At 37.7% G+C, this 17,144-nt stretch overlaps 2 protein-coding genes across 2 annotated transcripts in view; both read left to right on the forward strand.

Moving 5' to 3' along the window:
• LOC116698526 (chemokine XC receptor 1) overlaps positions 1-17,144 on the forward strand; it is a 153,799-nt gene that overhangs the window by 56,116 nt on the left and 80,539 nt on the right. The window lies entirely within an intron of this gene.
• Positions 1-17,144, forward strand: part of LOC116698520 (vasoactive intestinal polypeptide receptor 1) — a 29,238-nt gene that overhangs the window by 8,232 nt on the left and 3,862 nt on the right. Inside the window, exons 3-12 of the mRNA XM_032530471.1 lie at positions 3,845-3,952; positions 5,573-5,673; positions 6,622-6,719; positions 7,863-7,995; positions 8,203-8,356; positions 9,784-9,844; positions 9,993-10,062; positions 11,046-11,140; positions 16,101-16,230; positions 17,095-17,136. Coding sequence (XP_032386362.1) covers positions 3,845-3,952; positions 5,573-5,673; positions 6,622-6,719; positions 7,863-7,995; positions 8,203-8,356; positions 9,784-9,844; positions 9,993-10,062; positions 11,046-11,140; positions 16,101-16,230; positions 17,095-17,136 — 992 coding nt within the window. The remainder of the gene's footprint in view (positions 1-3,844; positions 3,953-5,572; positions 5,674-6,621; positions 6,720-7,862; positions 7,996-8,202; positions 8,357-9,783; positions 9,845-9,992; positions 10,063-11,045; positions 11,141-16,100; positions 16,231-17,094; positions 17,137-17,144) is intronic.

The following is a 17,144-nucleotide window of genomic DNA, read 5'->3' on the forward strand; positions in this document are numbered from 1 at the left end:
TGTGCCTCAGTCTTTCTTTTGATTTTAATCTCAGGCTAAAAATGAAATCTTTTCACAATCAGCACATCACAAGCACATCACTTAAATCCAGTGATCTAAAGTGAAATAGGCCTATCTAGGAGCCGGAACTCCCTTGTGGGGATATTATTTCACCCACTTGACAGTCAGTAAAACTTTCATTCACACTTGCAAGCAATCTAATCAGCAAATCCAACAAAACAAACAGCTTGCAGTAAACAACCTAGATATAACTTTTGGTTTGAACACAGTACAAAATCCATCCAATCGTTGTTTTAGTCTGGACCAAAGTGTTGATGGCTAATCAACAGACCCACAAGCAAATTTTAAAAGCAATATCACATACAGTATTTTCGTCTTCTAAATGCTAAATCAACATTTTGCTGTCATCCAGCACCAAATTAGAGAAAGTACAATACCTACTTTACGCAACACTGCTTTACGTAACGGGGCTGGTGTGTGTTGCGCTTTGTCCCACTTCCTATGCCACCTTAACATCAGACCTTTTTTAATGGAGCTACACTTCACTTACTGATTACAGTGCTTCGTGCATAATTTTTTTTAACACGGTGCTCATAATAAATCGGTCAACTTAGCTCTGTTTGGTTCTAAGAAGCGCCATGAAGTTAATCTTGCATGAACTGAAATCTTTTGGAAGCTGTTACTCTGAAAAGGCCTTTGGTTTCGTATTAGATAAACGGTAACCAGCCAATCGATTGCTTAAGGTGTTTCCCTCTCCAAATCTAAAATTAAGCGCCCAATGTGATGGGGCAATCATGGCTACCTCATCAAAGACCAGATGAAAAGCTCGAAAATGACTATGCCTTCAAAGTATTTGTTTATTAGTCCCATGGGAAATACTGTACTGCACTTGTGTCACTTTTTTTAGTATCACACAAGGCTGAAATACAAACACATGCCTCAGACCTTACAGCACTATACATGAAGAGTCAAGGAGTGGGCTGCACTGAACCAGCGCCTGGCGTCGGGGACGATGCCTGGTGAAGGCATCTTCCAGCCACCAATCCACTCCAACTTTTGGCCCAACGGATTGAAACCAGTGACCTCGGTCCCAACCCATCCTATGGACGACACTGCCATCCCCATTCATGGTTCCTTTCTACTTCAGGAATATCAGTCTACTCAGCCTGACAGCAACAAAGGAGACCTGACGTGAGTCAGAAAACTCCTGGGTCCTCCGTGGATAATTGCACACTATTGCTTTGTTACGTTGGAGGTGACATCATTTTCATGAGACCAGCTGGTTGCATGCAAGTGGTTGCTTTTTGCAAGACACAAAAGAAGGAGAGAACAATGGATTATGCAGATAGATTAGATATGTACAAATGACTTAAGGAAAATGAAAAAGGATGTTTCATCCAGACAGATTGCTGCTTGTAATTCACTGCTTTGTCACAGATTAATGTCAGAAGTAAAACGGATAGCTCAAATAACCTTTTAATGTTAATTCTTATGTCCTAGAACCACCACCAATTCTTACATGTTCTCAGTGTAGCTCCATTGATGTTACAATGTCTTTGGTTAATAACCTGCTAGTTTGGTTGCAAACTCTAGTTTTGCTATACATTTTGATGGCAAACTACCTTCCAGTAGATGAGTCACAGCATCTCAATACAATGTATGTCAAAAGGGGTTTAAATATGACTGCAAGTGACATTATTGGTTAATTTCTGTCTCTAACTGTGCATTTATAACATTAAACCTTCCTTTTGTTTCACTATAATCAAGAAAATGTTAAATGTAGCGATAAAATAAATGCGAGACTAAGCACAATGTGTGGTTCCCCGACGTCCGGCTGAGAGAAGAGAGAATCTTAATGGTTCATGTTTTAGTCAGAAATCCCTCCCGGCCCCTGAATCACTTTTATGTTTCTTGAAACATTTAGATCCTGAGGATCTAATGGTTTTTACAAGAGATTTCCGACTGAAAATGTATTTGACATTTACTTTGGTCTCACGTCAGCCTTGGGGATAAATGAAAAAACTTCTTTAAAAAAAACAACAATTGTCACTACTGTTGACATTTAACCGCTGTGGATGATGGCTGCAGATATTTGCAGCACCACACACCACGTTCATTAGAGTGGAGAGTAACTTCGTCCATTCATTTGTTCAGTCTTAAACAACCCCTCAACCTGCCTATTGAGACCATGTCCTCATTGATATGCAAATTAGTCCATTATAAACAGTACTGGTAAGCAATGCCAGGTTTATCTAGAAAATGGCACTTTAGGACAGTAGATGGAAAAACCTAAGCGAGGCAAGGACTGTGGCTAAGATCTGTCAGCTGATATATATTTATTAGGCTTTGCAGATTTAATAAAAATATCCTTTTTTGGTTACTTGAGAAGTATGTAATAGGTAATCAGGTCACCTTTATGTGCTGTAGTCTCTGTAGTTGGTGTGGGTGGATTTCTGCAAATTAAGGGTCAATGTTTCAAGTCTTCTCTCAATAAATGTAACAGCAGGGAGTCTGTGATGCTGTGAGAAATTCATCATTATTTTGCAGGACATTTTAAACTCATAGAGAGTCAGTCAGGAACGCTATAAGATGCTAAAGCATTGGAGTGATGCATACATAGTACTGAATCTTCTTTTACTTAGTGAGATTTGGTTACATTTACATGGACAAAATAATGGTGGCATACTGTAAGAAAAGAAATTGTCTTTTTAAGCCGCTTATCTAAATGTATAAACTGTCTGCTCCTTATTATAAGCAGGAAATAATGTTCCATTTACAGCATCCAGGGGTTGTCCTGGTGTGCAAAACACACACTTGCAGAAAACATTTCAAACAAGACTAAGAGTCTACAGCCATGCAACAGCAGCTGTGCAGTGTTGTAGTACCCCTTTTCGAGGGTCTTGGTCTTGTCACGGAATCAACCACATTTTTACACTGTCTGGTCTCGGTCTCAGATAAAGAGGATTTAAAAGTTCCTTCTTAAAGTGCAACCAATAACTTGATTTAGTTCTAGCTTGAAATGTGTCCCTGTTACCTCCGTTCCCCACCCCATTAGCACACACTCCCAATGTGAATGTAGGTTACAGGAGAAGAAGTTGACTGTCTGAGACGTCAGCCAAATCATCATTTTATAATTATACATTTCATTTAATACATTTTATTTATTATATTTTTTCAAGAGTTTATTTACAAAACAACATCTAAAAGAATGCACAGAAGTATGTGGATTCTACCGTGAAAAGGCCAACCAACCCAGCTGGGACCACCTCAAGTTTTTATCTGCACTTAGTGAGGAAGCATAATAGAACGGTAAGCTAAGTGTGATTCTAGTGAAGCTAGCTACCTAAGGTTATCAATCCGCCAGCCACATCTCTTTAGAAATCCCTTCACCCCTACCCAAAGTGATTTAGTGAATAGTAGCTATGAGAATTAACTAGTTGTGTATTTACTGTATGTTTAAGTTGTTTGGTCTGGTCTTGGTCTTGGTCTTGTCTCGGTCTCAAACCAAAAAGAAAATTAGATGATGGCTCTTGTTTTCATGAAGAAATGTGTGTGACTGCTGCAGTCCAGCAGACAGAACAGCTCAACTGAAAGTAATGTGATGACACGGGACTGACAGAAAACAAACTTTTTCAACAATTGTTTATGAATAAAGCCAAACACGAGACATTGTGCATAGCAGTAAATACATACTGTACACATACAATACATAAGTCTCATTGCAGCCCTGAAATGTTTTTTCATCCTTGTTTACTTTTTAACTTTGCAGCATAACTAAAGTTCATCATTATTATTTTTGTAATATTTGACTGACCCTGCTCCTCCCTCTGTCTGTATTGTGCAGAATGTAACACAGAGTGGGATGAGATCGGCTGCTGGCTGAAAACTGAAGTTGGGCAAGTGGTCAATGTGTCATGCTCCGATGTCTTCCAGCATTTCTCTAGCAATCAAGGTTGGTGTCCATGTTAATCCAAAACTTAACAACAATATAACTCAATTCCAGTAATGTATATCAATATGGTCGTCAAAATATCGAAGGTGAAGGGGAAGTAGCTCCACTACTAAATATATATCATCTACAGCTCTAATGCAGACTGAAGTCGCAGTGATGAAGGAGCACACAGTTTGAATTATTCATGTGTGCTTGTTGACAAGAAGTGTTTGTAGGAAGGTTTCTGTCAGAAGCAATTACGTCAAATCTTAAAATCAGAAGAGCAGATTTTGAAGTTTAAGGTTTTATATTTCTAAGTAATATCCTTTTTGAAACAGTTACAGTTAAAACTAGAAGGTCACTCGCAGACCTTTGCCAAGGTCATGCTCTATCTTGCAATGTAAAAGAAAGTGAAAAATAATTTGTGTATCCTCCCCCTCAAAATGGGTTCTTTCAGGTCAGTAGTTTTTCTGCAATCCTGCTGACAAACAAACCAAAAACATAACCTACTAATAATGATTGGCTATAATTATGTGTTATGTAAGGAGTACATTTAAAAAAAATATTAATCATTTGCATCCCAAAGTAATGTTTATATCATTAAGGAATAATTTTCTTTGCTTTCTTACCTTAATCGAAATCATGACTCATTGTAATCTGAATTGCATATCACTCAAGCAGAGTCTTTGCTTAGAGAGGTGCAGTTAGCAGCTTTAGTTCATGTTTGCTTAGCTCAAAGGTAATAGAGAAAAAAAACCCGCTGCCATGCATTTCTGTGTCTTTGTTGAAATAGTCCATTTAATTTCTGCATGCACACACAAATCTGTGGCACACACATTTAGATGTACAATCCCACAAACACAGCAGTGCAGGGAGCAATCCAGCTGACAACCTTCTCCCGACACCTGCTGTTTTCAAATGGACATTAATCAGAACTAACATGTCTGTAGGCTTGAACATGAAAGAATCAAATCATTTCTGACTGAAAGCACTAATGGAGGGAAATGGGCCAAGAGAGGAAATGTGTAGCCGTTCTAATGTTGGCAGGAATGACAATTTCCCATAGGAATGTAGCTTACAGTACACCATTTAAAATATGAAATGTTTTATTTTTATTTTACAATACCATTCCTTACGATCACAAACTTGAAAACAATGCAGTTTGAAGCAATAATATCAGTTCTTTTAAGGATGATCTTTCCTAGCTGCGTTGAACAATGTCAGTGACAGCAGCTTTGATTTATTTTGCAAATTGTAAAACATGTGTTTACTGCCATGTTTCTCAATTTAATCTTATGTTTGTAATTATAGTGGACTAAAAGTAGCATAAAAGTATACTCAAGTAAAGTAAAAGTTTCTCAAAATTGTACATAGGTACAGTACTAGTGTGAATGTACTTAGTTATTTTCCACCACTGGTCACTTGCATTTTATACCATTCTCTGCAGCATTTCACAGCACAATTAATTTAAACTGCACGCTAAAGTTCAGACAAAATGAAGCGACAGAAGGTGAAGAATAACAACATTTTGGAGCTCCTGAATAGATTGTATGATATATTGTGAACATATTTGCAGCGGTTGAATTGCTTGAAACCAGTTTGTAGCCCATCTTGTGTCCCTGCTGTCTGCTCCCACATCAGGGTATGTTTACAGGAACTGCACGGTGGATGGCTGGTCAGAAATGTATCCACCCTACAATGAGGCCTGTGCTTTCAGTGACGACAGTGGGCCTGAATCTGAGGTATACACAAATGTTGTTATAATTATGTCAATCAGTTAAACTTATTCCTGTTTCTGCTGGAGATTTTTATGATTAATCGTTTAACCGCTAACCAACAATAAGAATTGACTGATTAATACAAAAAAATGCATAGTAAAAACTAGAGTTAAAGCTTTTTTGTGATCAAATTGTTTTTTGTTTTAATTTTATTTATTTATATTATATTGTTTAATTTATATTTATTTTTAATTTTGAAACAGTCAAACACAAACACAACAGACACACACACAGACAGACACAAGACAAGGGAAACTCAAATTAAATTTATTAAAAATAATTTTGCACTAGCAAGTTGTGAATAAAGCTGCTATTTTTGTAACGGAGAGCTACGAGAAACATGTCACTATATCAATGATATAGTCAACAACCTCCAGTGGATGCGCTGGAGCCAGGTTCAGACAGGTTCAGACATGCACGCTGTGGACCGCTGTGGACTTGTGTGACAAGCGGTTTCAGGAAAGTGGCTGCATTTGTCCACAGCAGTGGACTCTCCATTCTCTCTTATGTTTAGTGCAAAGACAACATGCATTTGTGATATTTTTGTTTCAGAAACTCATGTATAGGTGAGGTAACTTTGTTTCATACAAAACTGTAAAACAAATTACATCTTTTTTTAATGCTGTACTGTATTATTAATCTGAATTTGCAAAGTAACTAACAACTAAATTATCAAGTTCAATATTTCCTTCTGAAGTGCAGTGGAGTAAAAGTATAAAGTAGGAGAAAATGGAATTACCCAAATAAAGTGTAAGTACTCCAGAATTGTACCTAAGTACTGTCCTTGAGTAAATTTTCCACTAATGTCAGATCCACACTTTCAGACGTGTGACATTCCATTCATTGAGTCATTTCCAATTCATACAATTGACAGCATCATAATTAAATCCCAGTCTGTTTCACTCTTTGCAGACGAGTTACCTCTCTACATTCAGAAAGGTTTACACTGTGGGCTACGCCACCTCGCTAATCTCCCTCATTACAGCCATAGTGGTGTTCACAGCCTTCAGGTAAGACCAAAGCAGCACACACAGTCCCAGATACACACAAACAATAAGGGCAACAAAAAGGGATAACAACCTGGATGCTCACTCACACAACATTTAGGTAAGATCCTAAACTGGAGTGTTTAGAGTGGTAGAGATTTTACATATTAGTGATTTAAAAAGCTTTTTAAACAATAATTAAGGAAAAATTTTCCAAATATTTTAAAATTTTGTTCAATCATTTTCCCCCCCAAAAATTTTTGGAATTTAGTAGTATTTTTATTAAAAAAACAGGGGAAAAAAAATTTTGGGGCCTGAAGAGAGTCTTTTTTAAAAAAATTTTTAAAAAAACCCCCCCCCCCCCCTCCCCGGGGCGGGGAACGCTGGTGAACCCCCCAACATTTTTGGGTTTTCCCAACAAAAACAAGGGAAACCCTAACTCCCAAAAATTAGTTTTCAAGTTGGGTGGGAGATCTACAAAACCCATAAAAAAGGTGAAAAAGTTTAGAACCCCCGGGGCCGAAACATAATTTGTTAATGGGGGCCCACCAAATTCCCCGGGGCCCCCCGGGGCCCTTTTGGCCCCATGCTTAGAAGGTTTAACCCCCCAAAAGGGAAAAAAAGGGGGAAAAAAAACCCTTTTGGAAAATTGATTTAGACTAATTTTATTTTTTTGTAAATCCAAAACCCTTTTTGGACACCAATTTTTTTTTTGTAATTATAATGTAATAATAAAATTTTTTTCCTTAAAAAACATGGGGCAAAATCCCAAACCCCATTTAAAAACCCATAGAGGAGGAATCTTATTTTTAAAACGTTATTTTATGGATCCCGGATACTATGCATCCGATAAAGTTCCCTTGGCCCTTTGGGGAAATTAAAATAACCCCCATTCCCCTATCTTCAAAAAAACTAGAGTAGGGTGGTGCCTTTAAAAAAAAAACTTGCCTGCTTCTAGGGAAATTTTAAAATAGGGGTGTGGATATGCCCCCGATTTAAATTTTTTTTTATTTTCATTTTTCATTTAAAAGGAAATTGGTTCCTTAAAGGTTATTTTTCCAATTTTTTTAATTTAAACATCATTTCCAAAAATTTTTTTTTTTCTCTTTTTAATAACTTTTGTGGGGGTGTAAACTTTCTAAGCCACTGAATTGGTGCTTCTTTCAGGAAGTTCCGCTGCACCAGAAACTACATCCACATCAACCTCTTCTCTTCCTTCATCCTGAGAGCCAGTGCTGTTTTCATTAAAGACACCATTCTGTTTGCTGATGAGACCCTGGACCACTGCTCTGTGTCCACAGTGAGCACGCTTATTAGCCAATAATGTTTCCATCATAAAGCAAATTCCCAAATGTACTGTGTGATTAACAATTAAGAATGTACAAAGAAAAAAAGAAAGTGAGTGGAAAAAGTAGAAGAAGTGATGAATGGCAGCTGTGGTTTCTCAGCAAAATCCCTTCACTCGACAAGATTGATGACTAACTTTACTTTGCTGTGCCCTCTTTAGACAGCATGCAAGTCAGCCGTTGCATTCTTCCAATTCAGCATCCTGGCCAATTACTTCTGGTTGCTGGTGGAGGGCATGTATCTACAGACCCTGCTGGCCCTGACCTTTGTCTCTCAGAGGAAATACTTCTGGTGGTACATCCTGATTGGATGGGGTGAGTAAAGATGACTGAAGAGGTAGTCTGAGGATGTGCAAGCCCATGACAGACTAACAATCAAGTGATGGTTGGATATCTACATACACATAATATTTACATTTATACAGGAGAAGATTTGTTTGAAAACATGAACGACTCTTTTGGTTTGAACCCCTAACCCCCCAAAAAGTTGAGAGAATATTATACTGTAGAAAACCGACAAAACTGACAGAAGGGCATGAGAGAAAAAGTCACAATAACAAATCTGTCTGCTACTTCAGCAACACTGACAGTGCCATGGATTTTTTCCATACACAGCATAGTTGGGCCACTGACATGTCACTGCCATGGTCGGACCATAGGTTCTAACTTGCACAAACTTGAGTCAGACACTTGCTGTGTCAGAGAGGAGAAAGTGATTCAGCTGGTCATTCTAGAGCCCGTTGTTTGTGTTTTTGTATAACAGCACATTGAGTAATACTGGAAGGTTTTCCTGTTGTCTTTGTCTTGTTGTTACACGAGATATTCACATTTGGGTTGTTGGAATCTATTTCCTGACAGTAATTTTAGTTCCACAAACCTGACAACATTTTATTTACACAATAGCTGTTTCTGTGTTTCCTTGGCTCTCCCTTTGTTTTCTCCCTTATCTTTTGCTGCACTGCACTGAGCTCTCTACCGATGTTTTGAGTGCTTTCCCTTTGTGTTATCACGTATCCTCAGTCAACGGATTTCCATGGTTTTACCATTTCCTTGTTTAAGCTGGTACTCTCAAGTGCTGACGTTGCACAGCCTGTATCATTTCGGTCCTGTTACCACAACATTAAAATACAGTTGAGTGACTACTGTCCATGTTTAGTTAGGCAGTGAAGGTGAGAAACAGCTGTTTATATGTTGTGGAGAAAGAAGCTGATTTTCTTGATCTTTTAGCCAATTGAACCAACAATTTTTCTCCAGGTCGTGCTGGGCTTTTTGTACTCCAATCTGCTTTTTGTAAGCGTTAATGGTTATGATGATACATGACATATTCTCCATTCAACCATATTAACCAACAAAACACATTCAAACCTGATTCAAACATGAAAATATGCAGTTGGTGCTAAGGGAAATATGGACCTATATACCCTTTTGTCTGGGATTTGTGGTTTTACAAGCTGACAAGAAACCCAGGGTGTGTGTTTGATGTGGTGCTTACCCAGTATTCAGAGTGGCTCTGATGTGTTTCATCAGCTTCTTTCCGGTTTGTACCATCTTGCTCCTTCTCCAACTCCTTTTATCTTGTGTCTGCTTCTTCTTCTGGCATGAAGATGCAAGTGGGAGACAGATACATTTAATTCACAATGTTTTATATGCCTCACATCACAAATACATGTCAGTTGTTCAGATGAATTTTACTTGACACATACAAAATGTATTAATAATTAATCTTTGCTTTTACGTTGCAGGGCTCCCATCAACAGCTCTTATACTTTGGGTGCTGACCAGATTCTTCTATGATGACAGAGGGTACGAGTTCACACATGACTATATTTTCTCATAATTCCCTGCTATGTGTACCAATACATGTTAAACTGTAGTAGTAGTAGTAGTAGTATTTATTGCAATGTCAAATGTAGGTGTAACATGAATTCATGAATTAAATTTCTAATTGTAGTTGCTGGGATGACACAGACAATGTTCCTATTTGGTGGATTATCAAAGGACCAATAACAGCCACCCTGCTGGTAAGTGAAACTGTACCTCTGCTAAATCATTGTCAGCTAAGCTCCGCTCCTCTCAGTCACAGTTGCTACATCTGTCGAACTCTCCATTCTCATTGTCATGCAGTTTTAAATGATAAGAGTTTTGAAGAAGAGTGGAATGTCCACAACATCCAAATATTTTTAAAGGCTTTACTTAATTGTTTGGCGTGACACATTTACAAGTTACTCTCACATTTCTCCGGCTATTATTCCTTTTTTCGGTCGGGCACAGAGGTAGAATCCTGTATGTTGAACATAATTCTGTCTCTCTGAATAAAGTGTAGAGAGCGTACTTGATTCTTAAACAAGGTGTAGAGGCTAAGCCCAATCTTTAAACCCCTGAGGTGCCTTTCCACGGGTAGAATCATTTACGCACTTTTTAAATTTTTGATCAATGAAAGTTCAAGTCATATTTGCAGTTAACACCGTTGGTTCTATTCATTTTCATGAGACATAATTTAATAGTCCAGACAAATTACTGCTTTTATGTATTGTTTGTGTGGTGTTTCTGTGTGTGTGTGTGTGTGTGTGTGTGTGTGTGTGTGTGTGTGTGTGTGTGTGTGTGTGTGTGTGTGTGTGTGGTGTGTGGTGTCTCCGTGTGGTCAAAAACTGTATGTGCTTCCGGGTTGCACCTGAGGAACCAAAGACTGGTTCCTATTTATACTAAGGAGACTAATTGGCTCTTACACAAGGTATGGAAATGTAACATTATTTGTTATTGGTAAGTGGTAACCATGTATTTTAGAGGTTTGTATTTCTAGTAAGTCATTATAGCTAGGATGCCACAAAAGTAGGTAAAAATTAACAGTCATTTTTTAAAACAAAGTTTACTTCACTCAGTTGACTGTTGTTGGCAGGTTTTCACAGCTGTAGAATTACCGAAATATAGTCGGATTTTTTTTCTCACTCACTGTGGATTTTGGTATTTGGATAAATGTGCATACATGTGCATGTGTTTCTATCAGGTCAATGTAGGCATCTTCATCAATGTGATCCGGATCCTGGTTGAAAAGCTTAAATCTTCAGCGATGGCCGGGAATAATGACACCAGACACTTTATGTAAGTCACAACTTACTAACAAAACTGGACCAAGACTGTAAAAACTGTCCCTCTTTAAAAAAAAAAAACTAAACAACATTCAGAGTTCCTCCAGAGTCACTCACACATGGAAAGTGAACTTTAACATGGTTACGGGTTGAGAACAGGTTGCTACTCGCTAAACCCCGTCTACATGCAACTCTCCCCACTACGTCCTACACACATGCCAAAGGGTACCTTTTTCATCGCATCACACACGGACAGCCACTGCCAAAACGTCTGTGTTTTACGAGTTTGGAGTGAGAACGGGTTGGGTTACACAGCTAGGTTTGGTAGAAAAGTCACTCTCAAAGATTCTGTTGATTATAGGCTAATAAATGAATGAAAGAAGCCGCTGATACCAATCAGCTAACGCAGGCTTGACTTCAGAGCTCCTTAACAAAATGTGTCATATGTGACGTTCCATTTTAATTTGCTTACAGTTCTCTCTGGCATCTATCTGACCTGATGAGAAATGATGAAAATAAAAAGATATATAACAGTTTCTATGTTCAACAATCCAATTATGTCTGAAGTTTACAACAGTGGTGGTTGGTATTGCATAATGCCGCAAACTAATAAATTACACATTACAACATGTTATACTGTTTTTTTTATAAGATTTAAGAGTTTTATGAGATACTTATTGGTTATGGCAGCATTTTGTACGTAATGCTGTTTTATTTTTTGTAATTTTATTTTTTAAAAACAGTAATTATGATAATCTGGAAAGTTCAGTTTCAGTACAATTTTTAACTGTAGACTAGATTTATTGTTACAAAAATACTTTAATGATGAAATAGCTTTAGAACAATCATTAGTCAAGAAAGAAATAAACAACATTCTGAAACAGAATTTGGAATTTCTTATTCACAGAACAAGGCATCGCTATTACTTTCAGGGCGCTAGACCTAGTCAACTTCTCGCTATGAGATTAAGATCCAGTGATTATTTTATTTTTGTCAAAAAAAAGGAATCCTTTCAGACATTCTGTTCCAATACGTATGAATCTGATCTGTTACTTTGGATAAATCCCACCGTGACAGCTTGTTAAATTAGCTTTGTTTGCCTCGGCTATCAGCAGAGGAATCAGCTAGCGTGGAAAAACTGGTCAACATGGAAGAATTAAGGGTGGCAGTACAGAATATGCAAAAAGGAAACTCACCAGGCTTTGACGGGATTTCCCCTGAATTCCATGCAACTTTTTGGGAACAGTTGGGCCCTTTCCTTCTTGACATGATTTACTTTCCAATTAAAAATTGCAAAATTTTCTTACTCTTGAAAAAGATAAGGATTCTACAGAGTGCTCTAGCTATCAACCCCTGAGCCTGTTTAACGCTGATATTAAAATCTTTGCAAAGCTTCTAGCCTGTTGTGTGGAGTCTCATATGTCAAAATTAGTGAACTAAACAGGATTCATAAAATTGAGACTAGCATAATGGTAGACGTGTTAAACAAGGATTCATTTTGTGAGCTCTATGCTACCTCTCTCCCCTCCTGCTGGCTACTAGTGTAAATTACCATCAGCTGTATCTAAATTTATTTGGAAAGGCAAACGGCCACAACTTAAGATGTCTAATCTACAGAGGAGGAAAAGGGATGGTGGTCTTTCAGTTCCCAACTTTAAACAGTATTTCTGGGACTTTGTGTTAAGACCCCTCCTTACCTGGTTTAATCTAGATATGTGTGTTTGCTGGCGTACCTTGAAAAGTGCTATGACAGAGCCTTGGTCCCTCTGTGACGTTCTTTTTGTGTTTCTAACAAAAAGTCCCAGCCATACTTTGGCCCCATTATCTCTCAACTTGGAGATTAGCTGAAACATACTGGCACACTGTTCATCCATTATTTAATAATACAGCACTCCTGATTGGTGGGAGGCCGATAACAGCCCCACAATGAGAACAAAGGGGAGTTCATTGTCTAAAAGGCATTTTTAGCAAGGTTGGCTTGTTACCCTTCTCTGACATACAAAATGCATTCAATCTACCACACTCCTTTTTTCTTCTTCTTTTACCTTCAGTTAAGGTTGGCACTCAAGGCATATGGTGTTCCCTGGCAGAAGCCTTTGCCCATTCATCCTAGTCAGAAGTTATTTACTGCGCAGCATAAAAACTGTTGGTATGGTATCCAGGATTTATCAGTTCTTAGTGATATGTGGCCGCTCTGCCCTTCCTATTAAGAGGATCTGGGCACGCGATTGCCCAGACCTGAGTGTCGATCTTTACTGACATGATGTATGGTCTAACATCCCAGAAGTATCTTGCAATCCAGTCCACTTCATTCATAGGACATATCTCACCCCATTGAAAATGCACCATATGAAAACAATTAACAGCCCTTTATGCACTTTCTGTCCAATAAAAGCTCAAGGTATATAACTTCACATGTTCTGAGAGTGTTCTCCTTTTGGTCAGTTCTTGAACAATAGGACTGCCTTGATAGGTGTTACTGTACCCGTTTCTGTCTATGTGTTGGTTCTGAATTACCTGTCGGCCTTCCAGATCTCTAGAGCTCAAAAGCGTGCTGTGTTTGCTGGACTTACATCTGCTAAGAAATGATTGCAACCTGTTGGAAGCCACCTCAATACTTATTTGTTCGTACATTGATCCTTTCTTTTTTGGATGTTGTATACATGGAACTATCCATGGCTCGCATTTATGGAGCCCCAGGAAAAAGTTTGGACACTTGGCTCAGCGTTGCGGAGTCTTTGAAATCCATGCGGTGAATTTGTGTTACAGTCTTTACTTCTGTTTGCTTCTGTTTCTGTGTGATTGGTCCCCTGTTTTGTTTTTGTCTCTGTGTCTGTTTATGTATGTTTGTTAATGTCTGTTTTCTGCATGTATTATTCGTAAGTTGTGGACGTCTCTCTTTATGTTAGGTTCTTTTTGTGTTTCCCCCCCTCTCTTGTCTTTCCTCTTTGTATGTTCTGAAACATTCTTATTTTCCAGTGTTTTGCCTGTGGTTTGTTTGTGATTTCCCTTTAATTTGTAGAATACAATTAAAAAAACCTTTGATCACAAAAAAACACAAAGTGACCAAAAGGGAAAGATGAAATCGTCTAGTTAAAATATGTTGGAAAAGCTGTGCATTCATACCTCTGATGCAATTTTTTATTTCAGGTTTAATAAAAAACGCTGGCTTGCATCTGCCTGCGAGCCAGCACCTTGCAAGAATAAATGTAAATATTGAAACCAAGTTCTCACAAACAAAATATTCAGTAATGTTCCGAATAATTGTGTTCTTCCAAAAATGTTAAAAAAATTGTAAAACTGCTTAGTGAGAAACTTTGAAGGGTTTAGTGTGGAGAAAGAAAAGAGAATGAATCAATGAAACCCTTGATACAATGCTAAAGTCTTCCTCACAGTTTAAGAGAGAAAATGCTGCCTTTAAGGGTCTACTCTGGGGCCCAGAAATGCTGCTTTACTGGAGTGAATCCATCTTCCTTTTAAAATTGGGATTCAGATTCCAGCTCAGCTGAATTAAATTACAATGACAGCAGCACATGGAAATAGAACCGGATAACAGAAATAGATGTCTGCTGCATCGCAGGGCGACATCAATGCTCCACTAGTTCAATGAATGTTTTACACTTTCAAAAGCTTCATCTCTGTCTTACAATTATGAATCTGATCCAGACGGATCTCAGGTGTGTCAAAAGACTAACACAATCCTATTAAATGCCTGAGCCTGATCCAACCTTTCTTCCTTTTCTTTTTTCGTTTTTTTTTTTATAAAGTCTTTTATCTACCAGCAGCCAAAGCGGTGATGTTATTTCTGATTGGAGAGATTATTTTTGTTGTTAAAAATATTCAAAATAACTATTGTTACTTCCTTGTGAGAGCTTTTAATTTAATATATTGCCAGATAACAAGACAGTTTGTGGACATCTCTATTAAATTAACTGATTGATCTGTGATAGATTATTTTTTGAACTGGCTGTGAGACTAGATCAGTAGACATGTGCCAACTGCCCATCTTGTTTTACCATATTTGCAACATGAAAGAATAAACACGAGAAAAAAAGGATTAAGATAATAAGACAGTAGAACTAATCAGGGGTGGTTGTGATTTTGTAATTTTTGTGGGATGTATTGTGCAGAAGTGGTGCAATAATCTTATTTCTCCACAATTAAAAAAATATTTACCCAACATTCAATCATCACAAATCTGATTTGAACTAACTTTGAACACAATGCATTAGAGTTCTGTATTTTGACATTTTGATCTATTCCACTGATGATGGTGTTGTTTTAAAGGTGGTTTGTGTAGTGAGGATTTGATATTTGTCAAATCCGGTCTACCTTTGATAAAACTTGGCGTAATAATGCATTCTGGCATTTAAAACTGAAACACTGATTAGACTGACACTGATAAAGGTGACTGTGCAACAAACTGTGTAAACCCATTATTACTACATATTCAGTTTTGTTGTTGTTGTGATGATCATCTTACTCTAAAGGCACCTGAAAACTTTCACATTTTCTCTTTAGCATTAAACATTAGGACGCAACAATTAAAGTCAGAGCAAACAAAAATATTATTAGTTATTATTTATCAAGAGTCTAAGACTGAAACACTCAGCTAATTTGCTTTAGCATTTGGGTTGATTGATATTGGCAAGGCAACACTGGCAAACAAATCTAGGACAATCAATCAAAGTGGCTTCATTATGATTGGTGGATGGGAGTATGTGACATCGACTGTTTGAAAGGATCCCCACCCACTTCGTAAGACTAAAAAGAGCAAAGATAAAACAAAACAAAAATCTCTAAACAGCCAGAAGATTATGTGTTCATGAAAGACCCATCGCTCAGAGGAAGAAGCCAATTAAGAAAATGTGTTTTTAGGGCTTTTAACACGGATTAGTCAAAGGTTGTGCCTTTACATTACCTGGAGTGATTTCCTTCTTCTTTCTCTCACTCCTCTTGATTTGTTACCTCAGGAGGCTGGCTAAATCCACCCTGTTCCTCATCCCTCTCTTTGGGATGCACTACACAGTATTCGCCTTCCTGCCTGAGAACACTGGAGTGGCAGCCAGACTCTACATCGAGCTCGGGCTGGGATCCTTTCAGGTATAAAAAATAGAGAGGGAGCAGACCACAAAAAACGGACTTAAAGACTAAATTAAGACAAATCACAAAAAGTTAGCAACGATAAACTGCTTGCAGTGGAATGCTCTCAAAGACAGTTCACAGCAGATGTTTGACTCATAGAAGGAAAAGCACAGGTGTTACAAATAACTCTGTTCTACTTAGGTGTTGCCATTTCCTGGAAGTCAATCTGGTTGTTAACATAATCTTTACCTTTAATTTGGTACATTTGTATGGCTTTATTAAGATGTGACAGTCGAGAGATGACAGGAAATAAAGGGAGGGAGTGATGGGGCGTGACCAAACTTTAACCGGGGATGTTAGAGTTTCAATAGAATTTGGAAAACCTCTTAAGGCTGGTAATATTTCTGTTTGACGAGTCATCGCGATGATGATTCATTTGTATTTGACAAAGATCATATCTTGAGCTCTGCACACTGACTAAAAAAGTTTGGGCTGGCAATTCTGACACATTTTATAAAAATTGATACATCTAAAAAATTAACCAAAAATATTAATCTGTAAAATTTAGAGATGTAGTTAAACTTACATTTTAAAACTTTCAAATGTTTTATTTGTTACTGGAAATGTGTGTAAAATTAAGGAACATGTCATGGCCTGAACAATTTTGTTAAAGCTTAAAATCAGTCTAAATCGAGACAGATTTTCCAAAATCACATTATCTGAGATATTTACACCCAAGAGCTATACCTTTTTTCTCATATGTTTGAGGCTGACTATACATGTACATACTATCAACACTAACTGTAGTGATTTGAGTGGAGTGTGTATATATGATTGTAGTGTTATGCTTTGAAAACAATCACCATGTCTCTTGTGTTGCAGGGTTTTGTGGTGGCACTGCTTTACTGTTTCATGAATGGAGAGGTAAGTAA

The sequence above is a fragment of the Etheostoma spectabile genome, chromosome 12 (genome assembly GCF_008692095.1).
Source record: "Etheostoma spectabile isolate EspeVRDwgs_2016 chromosome 12, UIUC_Espe_1.0, whole genome shotgun sequence".
NCBI lineage: Eukaryota > Metazoa > Chordata > Actinopteri > Perciformes > Percidae > Etheostoma > Etheostoma spectabile.